The 20,734-nt window shown below is 43.7% G+C and overlaps 1 protein-coding gene across 3 annotated transcripts in view; it reads left to right on the forward strand.

Annotated features, from left to right (window-relative positions):
- The first annotated feature begins 1,991 nt into the window (after positions 1-1,991).
- The window catches only part of MAML3 (mastermind like transcriptional coactivator 3), a 247,631-nt gene continuing 228,888 nt past the window's right edge, over positions 1,992-20,734 (forward strand). Inside the window, exon 1 of one of the 3 annotated variants that reach the window (XM_038136776.1) lies at positions 1,992-3,720. In XM_038136776.1, coding sequence (XP_037992704.1) covers positions 3,283-3,720 — 438 coding nt within the window. In that variant the 5' untranslated portion in view covers positions 1,992-3,282. The remainder of the gene's footprint in view (positions 3,721-20,734) is intronic. The other 2 variants (XM_038136777.1, XM_038136778.1) reach the window with 2 other exon arrangements.

Genomic DNA, 20,734 nt, shown 5'->3' on the forward strand with positions numbered 1-20,734 from the left:
TGCTGGATGACAGCTGTAAAACAACAGGGGACAAATGCAATTTTTTTAATGAAATGAAAATTCTGATTCTGTTTATTGTCTTTAGATATAGGAGGGAGTGCCTTATCTTATAAAAGATTGTACTGTAGAATAATGCAAGAATCACCACTGTGCTGTTAAAATGTCTGGAGAAATAAATATATATTTGTTCTGCTTTGCTTTAACCTCAGCCAACAAAAAAAAAAAAAACACCAACTTTTAATCAGAAATGGGTTTTGAATGTATTCAGATGGAGGGGTTTTGTTGGGGGAGTTTTGTGTTTTGTTTCTTTATTCCTTTCTTTGGTTGGTTGGGATTTTATTTCCACAAAACTGGTGATTTATTTGTTTGCAAAACTTCTAACACTAAGCACTGGCTACTCCAAAACTTCTTTTACTCAAATCATCACCCTCGGGCTGTGCAGCCTGGCAGAACCAAGGTACGTAGCTGAGAGATAAAAACTCCAACATTTTTAATAGGCTGAAATTAAATTCTATAGCAAGGCAATTTACACTTAAAAATTATCATGTTGACAACTGCCAAAGTAATATACTGGAATTTAAGGTGTATTTGTGTGACTTCATAGAGATTGAAAAATGCTATTAATTGCGGTCGTAGGAAAAGAAGACAACTTCTGTAAAATGCACAGAAAAAGCAGTCTGTAAGAAGACCACTGCTTTTACATGTATTTCTGACCCTGGGGGTGGAATAAACACTTCTTTTTTTGGACTCGAGTGCTGCCCAGCACTCTGTGGAGCCAGGCTGCAGCACACGAGCTGCGGACTGCAGGTGGCACTGCCGAGGAGCCCAAAAAGTACTCGCTCTGAGTTCAACGTACTTCACAACCCTCTCCCTCCCTGGCCTGATTAGTTTCCATTTCAATTTTAAAAACAACAACTACAACAACTACAACAACAATAATAATTATTCTTATTATTCATATTCATATTCATATTACTATTCCTGAAATTCCTTCTTTTTTTCTCCTCTTTCTGCTCTTACATTGACTCTTAACTATTAAATTCAGTAGTTACTAGAGAAATTACAACACATCCCCCGTCTCCAAGTTAAGAGAGGCACAAATCTCTATAACTGACTCAGGATTGCAGCTTCCCCGTGTTCTTATGCTGCTTCTGAGCAGAGCTGTAATTTCCCCATGCTGGTTCTGTGATAACATAGTAATCAATGATCATGAAGAACTTCAAGTAAATTCACTGGTTCTCAAACTGATACTACAGAAAAGTTTTCTTTTCTGCGGGGGAAGATGTGTTTGTTAATCCCAACGTAGGGAAAGCACTAATTGCTATTTTTATTTGTCCACTAATTTGTTCCATCCCAACATAGTCCTGAATTGTGGCAATAGGCAAGAAATCAACCCCAAATTTCATACTGCTGAGCACTTAAATAAGACAAAGACCGCTCTTTGTCACTGTATCTTAGAAACAGTATCCTATGCTAATCCGCAATGGCAAAAATGAAGATGGTTTAAATCAGATTACATTACTAATGCGTGAGTTCCCAATTTTCGTTATATCAGCTGCATGTTAGCGAACATGAGCGTCTCTCTGAGATAATTCTGTTCTGTATAGATGTATTTAAAAAAATTGGAAGTGTATTTCTCACAGGGCTAGATAGAAAATAAAAAACTCGATGACAACTGTGGGCGCAATAGCTTTGTCTGCAAAATGTTTAAAACTAGATTCCCAGGATGTTATTCTTGATCCATTAATCATCCGCGCTCTATATGGAGGCAGCCACCGTTCTCTCGGACAAATGCTGCTGCCCGACGTGTCATGTTTCTTCTGTTGTTTAAAATAGAAAGTTCAGCCCCGTGCCGGGGAGGCGCAGGGCTCCGCGCTCCGCTCCCATTCATTATGCAACAGTTGACACAGAAGGGAAAGGCGGCACACGCCGCTCGGGCGCGGGCTACGGCCGCCCGCCCGCCGGGCCCCCGCCTGCGCCCCCCGCCGCCCGCCCGCCCGCGGCCCCGCCAGCGCTGCCCTCGCCGCAGCCCCGAGCTGCAGCCGCCGTGGGGCCCCGAGTGCCGGGCGGGAGGCACCGCCCGCCCCCGCGGTGCGGGGAGGCCGCGGGCCGGCAGGTGTCGGGCCCCGCTCGCCGCCGCCCGCCCCACGCCGCCGCCGCCGCCGCCGCCGCCGGGCGTGAGCGCTCCGGGGGAAGCGCCGTGTCCGCTCCTGCTGGGCGATGTCCGTGCCGGGTTTTGCACCTTGTCTCCGGGTCTGCCTCACGGCCCAGAGGAGCCGCCGCTGCCGCCGCCGCCGCCGCCGCCGCCGCTGCGGTGTTTACTGAGCGCTCCTGTCCTGATATCACTCCGCTGGCATGGAGGAGGAGGAGGTGGAGGAGGAGAGCATTTGATCATTGTGATGGTGGCAGGAGGAGCAGCAACCAGCACGACAGAGCAAAGCGCTAGGCTGTATCAGCTCAGCGTTTGGCAGAGACTTCAGAGCGCTACTTTTTTTTCCTTTTTCTTTTTTTTTTTTTTCCTCTCCAGCTCGGTCCGGATTGTTCATGTGTTTACTTCCCCCAGCCCGAGGATTTGCTATTTAGGTTCCTGTTGAAATGCAACTGAGCAGCCAAAGTACTTTGCGAACGCGGTGCGGCATAAACACCAAAACTTTTTCCTAGAAGGAAAATACAATAAGCAAGCGGCTTTGCCTGTCTTTTGATGCCGTGGAGTGCGAGTGAGTGTGCCGTGTGTGCCCAGCGTATGCCTGTGCTTGGATGTGTGTGTGCGAACGTGCGTGTGAACGGGTGTGTATGTGTGTGCTTGTGGAGGGGCGCGTGTTTCTCGTTATCCATGGGGAGAGAAGGCTTTTGGCAAAATCTCCGGAAATCTCATGGAATCTGCTCTGAAATAATGGATTATAAAAAAGAAAGAGGAGGAAAGGAACTGGTCTGATATCTCTTGGAGTTTGCTAACCCGAACTGCTGCTGCTTAGTTTGTTGTGCACTGTGTGTGTGTGTGTGTGTGTGTGTGTTTTGCTGGCGATAACCTTTTAGCACCTTCTCTATTTCCCTCCCCCCTTCCCTCTCTCTTTTTAATGTTTTGGAGCTTCTCGAGAGGGATTGGCTGGGGGAAAAGAGAAACATTTGCTTGGGATCGCTGTTTCCCTGATACATGATGGTGCCCCTTTCCCCCCCCCTCCCCGGTTCTCTAAAAAGTATCCCATCAGGACCCCAGAGGAGACTGTATGCGTGAAGTGTAGGATAAAAAGTTCTTCCAAAATAGTGTGCACGGGGACGAGGATGGGGGATTTTGCAGCCCCCGCTGCCGCCGCGAATGGCAGCAGTATTTGCATCAACAATAACCTGAAGAGCAGCCTCAGCGGGGCCGGTATCGGGGTTAACAGCACTCCCCACGGCCCTCCTGCCGCCGCTCCCGGTAACAATAACGCTGGTAGTGGCGGCATTCCCAAGCACAGCACGGTGGTGGAGCGGCTGAGGCAGCGCATCGAGGGCTGCCGGCGGCACCATGTCAACTGCGAGAGCAGGTACCAGCAAGCCCAGGCGGAGCAGCTGGAGCTGGAGCGCAGGGACACGGTGAGCCTCTACCAGCGGACCCTGGAGCAGAGGGCCAAGAAAACGGGCACCGGCGGCAGCAGCAGCAAGCAACAGCACCAGAGCAAACAGCAGCAAGATGCTGAGCCCGCCGCGGCAGAGCAGAGGAACCACACGCTGATCATGGTAAGGGATGCGGGCCGGGGGGCGCAGGGGTGGCTGTCCACTCCGCATCGCTCGCCGGGATGAGCTGGAGGTCGGCCCCGTAGCTTGTCAAGGGGGAACGGGGCTCGACTCAACTTGGCAGGGTCTCTGGCGGGACGCTTCGCAACTTCTCACGGGCTGGGGTGGAGGGAGCGGACAAATGGTTTTTTCCCCCCGTCCCCTTCGGAAGGGTAGACTGCTCTGGGGTAAGGGGGAAGGAGCGGTGCCAGGCGTGCACCACGGCTGCCGAGAGCCGGGGGAGGGTTTTGTGTGTGTGTGCGTGCGTGCGTGTTTCGCCACGGCTTCTCCGTGCGGGGGGCTGGCCGCCTTTAAATCCCGCCGCGGAGGAAGGTGGAAGGCGACTACACAGGCTGGGCTGGCGGCTGGAGAAAAAGTTGGGCAGGCTTCTCGCTTGAGCTGCCCCGGCGTGCAGCAGCCCGGCTCCCCACGCGAGCTGAATCGCTTCCCAAAGTTTTCTTGGGATTTAAAGAGCTTAGCGAGGAGCGGAGTGGGGGGGAAGGGGGCGGGGGCTGAGCCGGTAGAAGCGTAGCGGCAAGTAGGAAGCGGAGTTTCCCACTCCCAGGCTGCACCGATGAATAATAAGAGGTGTGGGGGGAGCCGGGCCCTGCGCGCTCCGGCAGAGCCTTATTTATAGCCGGTGGCGGCCGCCAGCGGTTCTGCTGGGGGTGCTGGTGGTGTTCGTCCCGGCCGACGGGGGCAGACGGGCTGCTCTGCCGCGGGGGACACACGCGTGTGTGTCCTGACGTGTCACGGCGGGCACCGGGCTGCTGGGTACTCGCCGTCTGCCGGGCGCACAATGGGCGGTGGAGAGCGGCGGGGAGGAGGGGAGGTGCGATGGCAGCGTGTGGTTTACAAGCTTCGCACGTCCTTCCCTCTCGCCTCCCTCCGCTGCGCGGGGAGGCGCGGCCGTGCGGGAGGGTCCGGCAGGGCGGCAGCTACGGCCGGCCTCCGGGGGAGGTCTCTGTGACAAAGCGGCGGGGTGGCGGTCCTCCCTCTCGCCCTCCCCCCCCCCTCAGCCTGTGCGTGAATCCTGTGTTTCTCCGGGGCCGCGCCGAGCCTGCCCATCCCCGGCCGCAAGTGCCGGTTCGGTGCCGGGCAGCTCCTTCCCGGAGGGACGCCGCGCAGCCCGGCGGGCAGCACCCTCCCGCTTTGCCTGCCTCCAGCCCCGCTTCCTCACGGTGGGCTGGCTGGAGGTGGGGATCGCTTCGCCGGCGGCAAACAAAAGCTCAGCGCCGAGTGCTGCCCCCGCCTCCTGGCCTCGGGAGCGCAGCTCCGGCGGCTCGGCGCATCTCCCGGCGAGGCGAGCCGGGAGGCGGGGATGCGGAGGGAGCGGTGCCGAGTGGAGCGCGGGCAGGAGCCGTACAAAGCGGCGGGGGTGGCGGAATGTGTGCGTGTGCCCTTCGCAAACAGGAAGTAGAAGGACCTTACTGACATCTTGTTGCTTTCCTGATGTTACCAGCGAGGCATAACCATGTTTCTCTTCCTTCTGGCGCTCCTCCTAAGGAGCGAGGCTTTTAAATACGCGCTGCACCACAGTACTTTGCCTCGGCTTTCACCTACCCCCGGGGCAGCAACGGAGTCACTCCCGAAACCCCACGAGCAGGGACCATCTTTTCGTAAGCCCAACTGTCCTCAAATCCCTTTTCACACCTCATGTGTTTTCCACAAGATACAGGAAAGGGGCTGGAGGCTTAGGAGACATTCTCAGAATTACTTTTCTCCAGGGCAGCGTCATGGTGCGCTGTGTCCCCGTCCGGCTCCAGAGCAGTTCGGGTGCTTTTGGCCCTAAGAAGTTGTCCTTTCCCCTTATTCCCAAGACCCGGTGCTGAAGCATTAAAGCCAGGATTTTTTGATAAGCAGGTAATTGGTCTTCCTGTGAAGATGTGGGACAGAAAGCCAAAGTTATAATGTAAAAATCTGAAAGTTGTAGAAAGGAATAAATAAAAGGAGGAAGTGCAGCTTCAGCTCTCACTGTTACTAGATCCTTTCTGGCTGGGACATTTGAAGAGCTAAGAGTAGCCTAATTAAGAGGTAGTTTGCTATGAAATTCATCATAACTCGATTGCTGGGCTATGATCTTCATGTTATTTGAATATACTCAATGTGCCCTATGCTTTTAATCTTAAAAATATAAATTCTACTGCCCTATTACAAAAAAAAGAGACCCATTTCCGTTTAAAAAAAAAAAAACAAACACAAATGTTGCCAAACATCTAGACACATCATCTGCTTTGTTTCACTTGTAAAGTGTAAATTATGATTTTTGACTAATGTCAAAGAACACTAGGGAACATCCATGGGAACATGAAAGCAGTACTTAAAACCCAAGAAATTACTCTTTTTAAAGCAGTTGAAAATTATTTTCTTTCAGACATTTATGCTTCTTGCAGTAAAACCAAATGCAACTCCCAAACTTCTTAGTTTCTAGCAATCATAAAATCATAACAGTGTGGTAAGTTTAACTTTTTATATGCATAATAATTAAACTTTTTTTTTCTTTTTTTTCATGAGGAAAAAGTTAAGCACATTTAGGGGTTTTATCCCTTTCTTTATTCTCTGGTAAACTCCAGTGGAAAGTTTTACAGTGGAGCAGTCTGCTGAGAATCTGCTACTGCTTTACTCTTGTTTTTACACAAAAATCATTATTAGATTTTACACTCATATTATTAATCTGCATGATTTGGAAAAGAAGCTGTTTGGATTAAATGACAACAAACACGATGAGGACAGCAAAAAATGATTTTCCTAAATTTTTTTTAAATAAAAGCAAATTAAAGGAAAATATAATATCTCTCTGTGTGTGTGTGTGTGTGTGTGTGTATGTGTCATCCAAACTGAGAGATGCTGAGAAGGGAGGGGAGATGTGCTTAATCCAGGCAGCGAGTCACCCAGCAAACCCTCCCAGAAGCTGGTACTGACACATGCCGAGTGCCCTTCAGCAAGCTGGGTAAAAAACCCAAAAGCATCTTTAGAAGACAGTTATTTAAAGACATGCACTCTCATTTTCTTCACTGGATGGAGTACAAGCAATGCAGTTTGTACAATGATTCTTGTTACCTCCCCCACAACTGGCACCCTCCCTCCCAGAGTTCATGGAAGGCACTGTGCAGTTTCCACTGCTTAGGATTCTGTGTCAACTGACAAGAGGTTATCAGTGGGAGCCTTTTGTCAAAATGCGGTGTGGGAGCATAGGCTTGGCTATATTTCATGAGTTGCTGATCTACCCTGAATTTGCATCTTGTTGTAGAGAAAGTTTTCACTTGCTGAATTTTGAAATACTTGGGTTTATAACTACGTCAGCCTCTTCTGTTGAGGAGAACACTGGGTTACAGAATTAGTTTGCTCATACCCAGGCATAGACTGGGGTGTGCACAGAAATTAAAATAGTTTATAAATGTCTTTGTGGACCTTTCCCCCTTCCCTAGTTCAACCTGGCAAAAACCAAAGTTGTTTTCTCTGATTTTGAGTTGGATTATTAAAATGCTGTACCAGCCTGGCTTTCAGAGGAAGTATTGGGAAAATTTGCAATTCATCCAAAACTCTGCTGTTCATCTTTGGATCGGTTCCAGGAAATATCAACACATTATATCAGTTCTTTGGTTCTTTGTGAGCTAATCTGCTTTCTTGTTTCCTTCTTTCAGTGCAAAAGTCTTCTTTGCTCTGCATCCATGTTATGTGTGGGGTTCAGAGGTTGTAGGTGTGTGTATACACATACATTATATATATACTAAATAATATATTTAGTATATAATAGCCAAATACGTAATAATAACTGCAAATTATATCACCTCTTTTTCTTATCTCTTGTTCTTACCATGCATTCTTTGTCCAGTGACGTGTAACTATCACACTGGTCTTTTAGTACACATTTATTTTCATCTGAGCTTTCTTGTGAACTATAGAGGCTGGAGCTACTTTTTCCTATTTTAAGGCTCTTCAAGATTTTTTTTTTTTTATCTTTAGCACTGTTGTGGGTTAGATAGCCACTGTCTTACTCTCTGTTTCTAACTCTAAACCCAGTACTTAGGAAATTGTGTTTTAAACTCCTAAACTTAAAATGATATTTGGATCAGAGAAACTAGTGACAGAAGTCAAATAACCTATTAGATCATCTTTTCTGTTCCCCTGCTGAAGTATACTGTGCCAATTCGGAATTAGTTAAAGTCGGAGAAAACATGGCTGGAAACACAGAGTATTTTCCAGTCCTGCTCTTTACCCATTCTGGGCTAAGGCATTGCCTTCCAGAAGTTAATGATCACATTGCACTTCTACCTGAGGGAAGGAAAATGGGCAGGCATCTCCTTTCAGCTTCCTCTGTGAAGGGACAGAATGACAGGTCCAGAATTATAGAAATCTGGTTATATGTCTTCCTTGTAGGTAGATATTCCACCAAAGAGAAGTAGTTCCTTCCTCCACCCGAGTCTCTTATTCTTGTTGAAAAAGGTATCCAGAGTGAAAAGTGGAACATCTTCATTTGTCTTAGTGGTTCATGGATAATGCCAGTACTGGAACTGAGTGCCACAGAATGTTGTCAGGGTTGTGAGGAGTTTGTTAAAGCTTGCCCCTGCTGTATTTAATATGTACTTGTGCATATGTTCACAAACCCGAGCACATTTCTTGTGTTCTTTCTTGTGTGATATTGCTATTCGACTTACTTTACAGGTGTGTAGGGGTTCATCACTCACACTATAGGAAAAGTCTATTTCTCTGGCATTGCGAAGATGAAAAAAGAAGATAATTTTTTAGATGTTTTATTTTCCACAAGAGGTCAAATACTTGTAGCCCTTACTCATGCCTGATGACTAAGTAGGATTAAGCATCTCTTCAGTTAATAAGCTATGTCTGATCTTGCTCACACAGGGGTAAAGTCAGTAGTAAATACACAACAGGCATGATACCAGAATTAAATCCCAGGCCAGCAAGGCTCCTTCTCTTTCGTAAGCATCATAGAAGGAGTCATTGTGTAATCCTTTTTATTTTCCTTTTCCTATAAGGGTGGATCTCTGTGTCTTTCTTACTCCACAGGCCTCTCCCATTTTTTTTCTCCTTTTCATACCAGCTCGCGCTTGATGCGCCTGTGTGATTACTGTCCTTTAGGACAAGGAGTTTTTGTGCTGACCTCCTTTTGCAGCTAGTCAGCACAATAGGTTTCAGTTTAGCAAACTGAAAGGAATGAAGAGACTCTTCACTTCAAGCACTGCTAGCCTCTGATGACCTTTAATGCTCTGATGGAAAGTGTGTCCCTTCCAAAGACAGTGGCTTGGGTTGTTACAAGCCGTAGCTGGAGCAGGGCAAGTTGTATTTTGACATAGGGTATCCAGTGGTAGTGAAATCTCAGCTTCAAGTTGACCAAACTGAATGTGTGGAAAGTCCTGCAGTGAAATTCTAGGCATTGTTAAGTTCAGGAAGAGCAGCTTTGTCTGGAACACATCAAAAACTCGTCCTGCTAACGCAGCGCCAAAAATATTAACACGTGATTGCGTTAGGACAATCGGTTGCATTTAGATTAACCTCAATTTACAGTAACTTGACCTAAAGCTTAAGGCTTCACAAATGGCCTCAGCTGGTGTAACCTGAGCTGCCACCGCTGAGGAAGTCTCCTCTTTCCTGCTCTTGTTGGGAGCTGTGTTCGCTGCCTTTGCTGAGGGCGGCTCTTGCTCGCGTTGCTCGCGGGTTCCCCGAGCAGGGAGCGAGGGCAGACGCCCTCCTTCCCTTTCCTCTGGGTCACTTTTTAGCTGGATCAGATCCATCATTTGTTTGACTGTCCCTCCCGCGGGTAGCACGGTTTTACAACATCTTAATCCTCTTGTGAAATTCAACCCTTATCCCAGGATAAACATCTGGGACCTCTTAGTTCAAACATGCTTACCTGGTAGCACACATTGAACCTCAACTAAGTTACACTTGGTGTCGGTACACAGCTCTGTTCCTGAGCACAGCCATTGCAACGGGGGCAGCTGTGGGTAGCAAAGGAGTCAGGGCTCATTTTTATTTAAACACTTGCATGTATAAGACATTTGGTTGCATATCACTCCAGTATGTATAATTCATGTGAGAGATATGCTTGAATTAGCAGAGGTTTAAGAACAGGCCTGACGGCCAATAGCCGCTGACTGGAATCCTTCAAGTGTGCTGTTTTGTGAATTGAAATGTGAGGTGCAGCCTCTGACTGGAGTTACTAACCTGTGAACAGTCTGGGATCTCACGGGCTGTTCAGATAAGCAGCATGCTTGTACTTTCAGTGGGAATTTGGGAGCCTTAACAATTAGAAATATATATTCTCCTAGTTTGTCTAAGCTGGTGAGTCACAAAATCATGTAACTTTGATTGCTCTTTTGCTTCCCTTATTATTTTAAGTTACTTACTTATTTTAGTTTCCCGTTGTTTGTAGCTCAAAAGTCCTACAAACTGCTCCTGTTTGCTTTCTGAATACTCAAAACTCAGTTTCATAGGGCTTAAGAGAAAATGTCTTTTTAAACTTGCAGTAGTTAATAAGATTGCAGCTGCTGAATTTCTGTGCTTATAGGAAGAGCTGCCTTCTTTCAAGACTTTCCTCTTTCAGTAAAATTGGTGAGGAGATAAGAATAATTCAATGTTCAGTTGACCTGAGAGAAGTGTGTCCACCCACAGGAACTTTTGCATTTTCTAGAATTTTGTGAAAGTGCTAAAGCTAATGCTGCAGTGCTGTTGGTAGCACAGATGATCTATTGCTGTTTGCTTGCTGTCAGTTCTTCACAACCACAGCACACAGAGAGCAGGAAAGAGGTCTGAATTTATGACTTTCAGAATAACTAAGGGAACAAACAAAAAGATCAAGGTCAAGGATTTATTTTTCCCTTATTTTTTCTTTTTTAAGACTTTCTGTAAGGCTTTCATATAGGGCTCTGTAGTGTCCTACAAGTTCTCAGCTCTCATCACCTGAAGCTTGGTGGAGTTGTGCTTTCACTGATGGAAGGTGGGGCTGTGCCTCTTCCCCCCTCCCGTCTTCACTTTTCTGTCTCTTCCCTACATTAATTTTACTATGAGCCATACAGTAACACTTCAGGTTTAATGGAACAAATCAACTTCATTTTCCTCTGCTCTTCAGATTCAGAGGAGCAATTGTTCAGTGATGCACTGAAGGTGTAGTTTTTCTGCATCATCTTTGTGACACTTGTGAAAATCTTGGGCCAATTCAGAAAGTCCTTGGATATTGTGTACCTTGGAAAAGAGGAGAGAATTGATTTTTAACCTTACTCTGACCCTGGGCAGCATCACAACCGAGAAGCCAATATGGCTACGTGTGTGTGTTTGTACCTATACTCACACACTGGCTTTTAACTGTGCTCCAAGGCCAAGTGAAAAGATTTATGTTCAGTTTCGATGGTGAAAGGGGATGTAATAGTCCAACAAGTTTAAGAATCACTGATACATACCCATTTTCTATATTTGCATCCTCTTTCTCTTTCCTTTAGCTCATATCTAATCTTCTGTGATGTTTTGGCACTTCTGCATTGTGTTTCATCTAAAGGAGGAAGGGAGGTGGCTATGGCAAATGAGATTGTAGAGGAGTTCTGGGAAGTATAGGAGTTTTTTAATCATTTAAGATAATTCCTTACATTAAGGAGGATAGATCAGCACTTTGCCAGAAAAGAAATTGTTGCGTTCCCTACCCCTTCTGTTTATGCAGAATATTGTATTTCAGGCTCTCTAGCATCTGCAGAAATGACTTTAAATCTGACTGCCTTACCTCACACTTGTTTGCCTTTGGACTGCTGAATGGATTGTTCCATTTCAGTCGTGATCTGTGCTGCTTATTCCTTTTGTCTTCAGAGCTGGTGGCTGTTGTTCTGATTTCTCTGGATTGCATTCCAGTGCATAACTGAGGCAACAGAGGGAAAACTGCTGTTGACAGTAAATAACCAATTTCTAACAATGTTTTTGGGAAGCAGTGTTGCCATTCATTATACATATTTTTAGTTGTCATCCAAGCAGGTAATGTAGCTTTGAAGGCTTTAGTGGGCTCATGCAGAAGACTGTAGATTTCTGTAACGGAATGGGGGTCACATTGTTTGAAATTGACTGAAGTGTTCTGGTGTGTAATCCATGGCTGAATGAAGCAGCGGTTTAAAATCATCTGTAGGTCCTTCTGTTATTGCATGTTTCTGGGCTGAGCTTGCAGTCTTTGGCTTCCAGTAAAAGTGGAGAAAAGTGGAGATACGATGCTGAGGTTCCAGTGCTGTCTCATCCGGCCTCCCCCCACCAATTTATGCCAGGTGGTTTGTACTCTGAAAGCTTTAAAGGCTGGATTGCTGCAATTTTGAAAATTTACCAGAGAGAATTTGACTTTACATTTTTTTCACCCCATAGGATTTTCCTGGAGCTTATTTTTTCTAACCCATTTTAATATGTATTCTACATCATGTAGAACAACAACAACAAAAAAATCCCACTTATTTTCTCTCCTTCATTTAATTTGAAACAAAACAAAACCACTTTATGGTCACAGTAAGGTTTACTGCCCTTCTCAGTAACACTTTTGCTGTGGAAAATGTCAGCAGTGGGTAGGGGGAATGAAGAATTGTGAATGTAGAACAGAAAAAAACAAAATTATTTTGACTATTTTTGAAAATTTCATGTATCATTGTGATAAAGTGTCCATTTACTTACAGCCAGACAGGGGCTCTGGGAAGTTAGGCATGGACTGTATTCTTTTCCACTTAATGGTGTCTTCACATGGTACTGCCTTGGGGTTAATTAGATGAAGCAGCTGAAACAAATTAATGTTTTGCTGCCATGGAACAGGGTGGTCTCAGGGCTGCAGTCCTACACCTATACAGTCTGCCTGTGGTACTAATGTAGGATGAAAATGAGCTGTCTAGGAGGAAAACAGTGGGGTTTTTTTAGGTGTAAGGTACACAGTAAGTCCTCCTACTGGGGAGGATGGACTAGAGGAAAGGGGAGGCAGAAGGTTCCATGTAGTTTGCTTTAAACTTCATTAATCAAGTTGACCAACAATTCAAAATATCTCCTGTAATTTTGCATCTACTGTCCTTTACAGCTCCGCAAAACCAGCAGTTTTATTCCCAGGATTCATGCATGGAGATCCAGCTATGCATTTCCAGTTCTAGATATTAGGAAAAACTTCTTTGCTGAGAGGGGGTTCAGGCATTGGATCACACGGCCCAGGAGAGTGTTGGAGTTGACATCCCTTGAGATATTTAAGAAATGTAGATGTGGCACTTAAGGACCTTTTTTAGTGATGGGCTTGGCCATGCTGGCTTAATGGTTGGACTTGATGATCTTAAGGGTCCTTTCCAACCTTCCAGCTGAAAGCCTGGTAGTTGTGGTGCATGGCTGGAGTTAATTTGGGAGTGAAATACTTGAACAGTTTATGGACTATCAGGCAGAACATTATTGGAGGTGCCTTCAGGAATACTGCTATAGTTACCCTTAAGGGTGAGGTGATGATCCAAAGTGTAAAGGATGATGAGGAGAGTATAGTTTCAATTCAATCTAGTCCAAAGAAGACATCAGCTGGCCACAGCATAGACTTGTATCAGATTGGTGATAACTGTCCTTCCTGTGAGGAAAGAAAAAGCGGGGAGGGCTTGTGTTCATTTTTTTTTTGTTTGCTGGTTTCCTTCTGAAAATTGATAAACTTGATCTCTTGCTAAAAGAAGGAAAAACACAGTTTTGCTTGATCTTTGCAGTATGATGATTGCATTTTGTTTTGGCTGCTCAATGTGTTGTGGTCATTTTAATTCCATGTAGAACAATAACTAGGTTAAGTAATTGTGAAAGGCCCACATAAAAAGTTATTACCATTGTGATGTCTTGACTTGCATATGGAACTTGAGGTAACATTGAAGCAAGGGGCTGTGTCCAAGATAGACACTCACATGTAGTTCTATTTTCCTTCTACCTGAATCCAAATTTGGGCAATATGATAATAACTGTATAAGTTAGTGATTTAAAAGTTCAGTGGTTGGGGTTTTTTGTTTGGGATTTTTTGTTTATTTTTTGACCTGCCATCTCAGATGTTTTATTTCAGAATTAGTTCATTTGCTAGAATCCAAGCTGTTAGCCCAGTAGGTAGATAAGAGTATTAGCAATATTGGTATTTCTAGTGCAGTGTGTTCCCGATGTTAAGTTTCACTAGCAGTTACTAGTGGAGAGGACATTGTTTCTGGTTTGAAAATCATTTGCTTCCCAAATCTGTGACTTATCTCTTGTGGGTGGTGAATTCATGGTGAAGATATGTCATGGAGTGAAGTAAAGGGTTTATGGGAGCAGATTTGGACTAGCTAGCTTGTCCCTAAATTTAACGGCAGGAGCAAATCGTTCTGCTTCTCTCCAACAATAGTAGAATATGTAACAAATTTTGACCAAAGTACTTCACCTCATGTTGTTTTTTTTTTCTACTTTTACAGCATGACTTTCCTCCTTTTTTGAGAGAAGATTTTCTAAGATTTTCATCTATAAGCTTAGACGTTTGTAAATGTCGAAAGATAACTGATAACTGAGGCCAGTAAGTAAAAAACACTGATCGAGTCATATACACTGGGCTCTGTGAGAAATGTAGCACAAACAGACTCATAAAATATTTCATAATTTTCAGAGATGCTTTTCGTTTACAAATGCTCAGTTCTTACATGATTCAAGATTTAGTATTTAAACTGAGGATGAAATGTCTTTCCTATTGTAAAGGGAAGAAACTAAATGCCTAGAGTTGTATGAAACTTCGATTAAAGTTATATCAGGCATATTTTTTAAAATTAGACATCCATATTTTTTAAATTTTAAATACACATTTTGTGCAAGGGCTAATTTATAGGATATATTTATTGCCTTTTAACCTTGGTTTGGTTACTTGGGAGTCTTGTGAGGTGGTGGGTTTTTTCCTGTTCTGTGATGGTTTTTGGTTGGCTGGTTTTGTGGTTTGGAAGGAGAAGCAAGAAGGTGGTGCTTCAGAAATGCAGACACCTGAGGAAGCAGATGGGAGGACAAGAAAAGTGTGGGATGGATGGATGGAACCCAGGCTGGGGTAGACAGAGTGGAGCTAAACAGACGTCAGCTGTAATAGAAGGACAGAGATATGTAAGAGGTTGTTGGATCTGTTGAACCAGTCTGAAGAGCAGAACTTTGCTCCTGCCCATGTACTTGGGCTTCACAAAGTCAGTGAGAGTGCAGGGAATTGTAAGGAGCCCAGCTTTTGCCACCTCAGGTAGCCAGAGTCTGGTGTTGGGGCACTTAACAGGGCCATACTCATGGTCAGCTGCAAATACCAGCTGAATTAGTTGCTCTGGTTTTCTTGCTTTTCCAGGTCTTATGTCCATGAGAACATTACAGTGTGTTATAGTAGGTGGTTTTCTGCACTGCTGTTAACTAGGTGGTGACCTTTGTTTTGTTCAGATTTCAGGAATTCTAAGCACTTTCCAGCGGCATGGCTACTGAATATGTATGGCAATCATTCAGCAAATGTAAGCCTCTGCACAGCAGACTTGCCCTTCTTAGTTACTTGTTGCATATTCCCTGGAAGTCACCAGCAGTTCATGTTAAAACCATTGCCTGGGTAACTTCTTACACATTAGTAATTGACACATGTGTATTTTAAATTCTTTATGTCCAAATCCTATTTGCACATTTCTAAAGTTGGTTTAGTGAGTGCTGAGGGTTTTTTCTTTCCTCCTGATGGATTAGCTTTGCTTTGCTAAACACAAGCTGCATTTCAATGCATCCCCCTCACCCCCATGCATGTGTCCACTGCTAATATAAATCAGTTTTTAGAAGTGATTGCTGTGGCAGGCAGAAGTCAATGTGTGTTTCTCAAACCAGTGGAACAAGTGGAAAGTATTTTGGGTGGTTTAGGCACAGTGTTTTAGTGGCTGACTCTGATCCTGTTTTCTGATGGCTAGAAAGAACTGCTCAGCAGTGTGCTGCAGGTACACTCATCAGCTATGAGAGATTTCCTTTCCCTTGGGTGGTACTGTCTCATATTTTGGGAAGGAAAGGAATAAGCTTCTGTCCCTGAGGTCAAAGTGCAGCACTAAAGAGCCAGGATTTTTGGAAGATTTACGATTTAATAAGCCACAGTTATAGTCCTGTCCTCTTGTTGTCCAAGCAATCCTATCCATGCCTTAGTGTGTGAAGTTGGTGCTTCAGATATTTGGGTGATTTGCATATCCTTAAACAGGTGAGGTTGAAAATCAGTCCTGGTTTTCATCAGACCTCTATGGGCCATTACTGTCTTTAGGCAAAATAGTTGAATTTTTTCCACAAGAATCGAGAACTCTTCACAGTGTTTTGTAATATGATTTGTATGATCCAAAAGTCTGCCTTTTGCAGACTTAGATTGTTTGGGGAGTTGACAGAACAAAGTTTTATATGCCATATTTCATGTTTCAGTCATAATACTGAGATGTCAGCATTCCTCAATTATTAATCATTCATAATATTGACATTTCAGTAAGGATCTTTGTGTCACAGAGCTGCCTCCTTTGGTCTGGAGGGTGGCAGACGGACATGTGTAGCTGACTATGTATTTTCAGCACAGTGTTTTATCTGTCCAAAAAGTATCTGAGCTCAGTTTGCATAATTTGAGCTTTAGTCTTGAGGTAAAGACAAAGAATGATATGGGCACTTATTGTTGGGAGGGCATGGGAAAATCCAAGCAGTTTCACACCTAGTATGTAGGCTGTACCAAGAGAGACCCTTCCTTTCCCCTGAGACCGTAGAACTGGATGGAAGGTCTCATATTATTGTGTAATATTAAGTAATAGTGTTCTTATTTTCCTCTCTCATTATTGACAGCTGTGGTTTTGTGTTGCTTCTGTTGCCTTTGTTGTTCTGTAAGTATCAATATGAGTCAATCTCTTCTTCTTTGTTATGTTGTAAAGAGATTGTTTGTACGATGAGATATAAAAGCTGTCCTATAGCTTAAATTTAGCTCATCTTTGAGACACAGGACATGTAAGAAAAGAGACAAATTGAAAGATGTCTGTGGTGACAGAAGTGAAATCTTACTGGTAATATTTAGAACAAATTTGGGGGTATTGTGGGGTTTCACCCCCGGATTGGGATGACCCCAAAAGATGGAAAAGTCCCTCCTCCAACCCGTGCCTTCGAAGAAAGACTCAGTAGTCTTCTGTCGTCTGTTCTCAAGGTAGTTTATTGTTGGTTATCTATAAGATTCTTCTCCCTGAACTGCTGTGGCCCGTTCAGCAGGTCAGACAAAGGCACACTGCCCTCCCAGGGGGCTGGTGCCATCTTTTATATCATATATATACATGTTTATGCTTTTTCCCCAATACCTACTATCTATATTGAATGGTGACTTTCTACTCTAAACCAATCTGTGAGTGCCAACATCACCAAAGCCATGGAGGCTAGGAAGGAGAAAGAAAGAGGACAGGGCACACCCAAATCCCTCCATCTTAGATCTCCTGACCCCCATGTACAAAACTTGGACCCCTGCGTACAAGGCTTAAAACCCCCCTGTACAGCACTCAAAAATCCTCCCTTTCACTTCGTGACTACTTCTACTACAATATCTAAACTTTTGTGACTTCTTGTTCTTCCTGCAAAGTTGGTAAACTGTTCCATGGGTCAGATTCAAAGCCACAGGGGTCTCTGGCTGCATGCCAGGGTCTCAGATGCTTTTGACCTGGGTCTGGAACGTCCGAGAATGTCTGTGGGACATTCTGAGTTCCGACAGGGTATGTCTTGGAAAGTTACTCCTGACAGTAACTGTATGCTGCATACTACAGTTACGCAGTATCTTTATCCAATACTTGCATAAAGAACTATCCTAATTCCTGTAAGAAACTGAGTTCTGGCAAACTGTGGGAAAAAAGATATTACAGAAATCTCCAACTTACATTTGACCCATTTAAATGGATAATTTTATTAATAACCTTTCTTCTGTCCCACATCAGCACTTCCTGGCCCTGTTTTCCAATACTCCCTGTATGTAAGTTTTATTTCTAAACCTGTAGAATTTAGAAAACCAGCACTGTCATTTCTCACAGTTAAGAAAAACAATTTGTGTATATGAAATTTCTTCAAGTCTTCTGCATCTCTGCCAGGAAAAAAAACCTCCCTCCCTGAAAGCTAAGAATCCACAAATTGTAAGCTATTAAAAACTAATACAGACCTTAAGAGCCACATGTCAAGTGCAAGATATCTTTGCAAGTTTAGGAGATATTAGATTCAAATGATTGTTGAAGTGTGTTGGCTGGGCTCGTGACTGAAAGGAAGATGAAAACCAGATTTTTTTCTTTTTTCTTTCTTTTTTCTTTCTTTTATCTTTCTTTTATCTTTCTTTTTTTCTTTCTTTTTTCTTTCTTTTTTGTCCTTTTTTTCTTGTTTCTTTCTTCTTGTTTCTTGTTTCTATTTTTCTTTCTCCTTCCCTCCTTTCTTCCCCCACTTATTCTTTCTCCTTTTTATTTTTCTTTCTGTGATAGGGGCTTGTGTCAGTCCATCAAGGGGAAGAGATAAAAATCTTCTGAATTTTTACAGTTTGTGAGTGTTATTTTGTGTAACTGATGTAAAAGCACATAAATTCCTCACAGTAAACCTGTTCTGCGTTTCATATATGTGTGGATATTTAAGTGCAGTCACTGTGTGATTGGTTTTGTTCAGCATAGGTGATGGCCACTGATGGTTTGTTTTTATAAGAAAAGGTACTTTCACAAGTTCTCTGTCATGATAGGTATGTTCTGTTGCTCTATCACTCTTTGTAGCAAAGGATGTTGCATTACTTTTTTAAGTGTCAGGGCAGAGCCACACAAGGAAGCCTTTGCAGTTTAGTGGCCTCATGCTGAAATTTCTCATAAGGCAGTATAGTTAATACAGAAAGAACCTTACAGTGAGTAATGGATTTATTTATGGTAAATGTGTGTTTTGACAACTGGGACCATACTTTTAATTTCCGTTTGTAAGGTGGAAGTTTGAAGAATTGGATGGTTCTGACACTTCAAGAAATTATGTGATTGGAAAAAGGCCTAATTTCCTCCAAAATCATTTTTCTGCAAAGGCTTTTCATCCTGGCACAGTTAAGTTAGTTTAATTCCTCCAAGGGAAGTGTGTGTGAGTAAAAGCTCACAAAACCAAAAAACTCTGTTTCTGCAATAGGGTTTTACTGGCTGCTTCAATTCAGTGCCCCCCTATTACTGCATATGGATTTATCTCAATAATGGCTCAGTCACATAAAGGAGATGAAGTTTCAGAACTAGGTAATATTTAAAATTTGTTTATGTTGACTTTATTCTTTCTGGCTGAAGCTTCTGTCAGGTGTAGACCACTGCTTTTAAGAAAACTGAATTGTAATCTGGTCATATCATTGAGCTGGATATGTGGGAATGGAGAAGTGGCAAGATCTTTCCCAGTGGTGGTATGTGAAATTATTTTCATTTAGTGTGATGTTAGAAATATATTCTGGCCTATACAGTAACAAAGGCTGCAGGTTTTCCTCAGCACAGCCAAAAAAATGCATACATCTTTAGTTTTAGTAGCAAATAGCCAGTGGCTTAGAAGGGCTAATTCCACACAGCCAGGAGACCCTGATGAGCAAAAATAAAATTAATTTTCATTTCAGTGCCTATTCTCAAGATGATGCTAGCTCTGTATTTTTGGAGTAGTTACACCTGTGCATGTTAGTCCAGGAAATGAGGAAGCACTGGGAAAAGGACATTAATCTGCCCCCTTATACCACCAGCAGCACAAGGTAAAAAGGAATAAAGCCATACGGCTGACTTGTTCCCTGGTGTCCTGTTGTCCTGTTGAATCCGTCTGAGCTCCTCTGTTTGCTGGTCAAGTTAGAGAAAAGTATTGCAGAGAGGCAGAATCTCCTGGTCCTTCATCAGGATGTGCTGAGCTCTAGGCTGATCCCCTCACTTGTGTGATTTCAGGGTTTTGGGATTTTTTTTTTTTGGGAGGATAAACAAGAGCACCAAGAGATTATTTCTTCCATATTTAATAATAAAAGCACTTACTAGTTTTAATACATGCATATGAGCAAGTACATTAGGTACTTTAAAGAATTAAGCAAAACAATTACAAATGCTGAAATAAAGTCTACTCTTAAAACACAAGTTAAGCATATAAGTTACTTAAATTTCTCACAAAGTGTAAGGTGTTATAAGCTTGACAGTAGGCAGAGCCCGTTCCCACAATTTAAAAAAAAACTAAAAAAAATTCTTGGTATTAGTCCTGTGTGCAGGGGGAAACCCTTGGTAATAAGCTTTGAGCTCACACGCTATTCTGGACATAAAAATAGCCAGCTGTCCAGGCTGTGCAGGGCTGCAAGGAGGCTTAGGAGGCAGGAGATGTACACTCTTGTTCATTGTGGAATGTGCTGGTCAGCAATGGCCAAAGCACTGGTGTCCTTCTGGGGCTAAAACCCAGCTGTTAGACGAATGGTGTGGAGGTAGAGGAGCAAATACCTTTCAAAAGATACTGTAAAAAACGTGTCCCCCTTTCATATTCCACCTCTCATATTCTGATTTTTGTTTTATTTTTTTCATTAACTATTTTTCTGCAACGGTTTCTTCCAATGCACATTGTTCAGTCACTCTCACTCACTTTGTGCAGTGGGAAAAAGATTTGACAAGAGCTTTAAAACAAACACAGTATTTCTGCCTTAGTTTTTCCTGGTTTTGGCACGGACTAATGTGTGAGGAACACTCACAGATTCACTGTTGCTTTGAGCACTTTTATATGGATGTATTCCTGACTGCCCTGGTTGTTCACCTTCTGCCCCAGAAAGCTGACAGAGGCAGCAAGGGAAGAATTCACTAAGACAGAAGAACCCCAAGGTGGATTATCCTGGTAAAAGTTCCTGGTGTCTTTCTTTTATGCTGCCATACTTAGTAAAACAGGTTAGTCTGGCAAAAGGAAAAATCTGCCACCTTTTTTTTTTTTTTTTTCTGCAAACAGGAGAGATGAGGATACAGGGAGCTTAAAATTAAGCTGTATCTGTTGATCACTGCAGAGC

This window comes from Motacilla alba, chromosome 4 (assembly GCF_015832195.1).
Source record: "Motacilla alba alba isolate MOTALB_02 chromosome 4, Motacilla_alba_V1.0_pri, whole genome shotgun sequence".
In the NCBI taxonomy this organism is placed as follows: domain Eukaryota; kingdom Metazoa; phylum Chordata; class Aves; order Passeriformes; family Motacillidae; genus Motacilla; species Motacilla alba.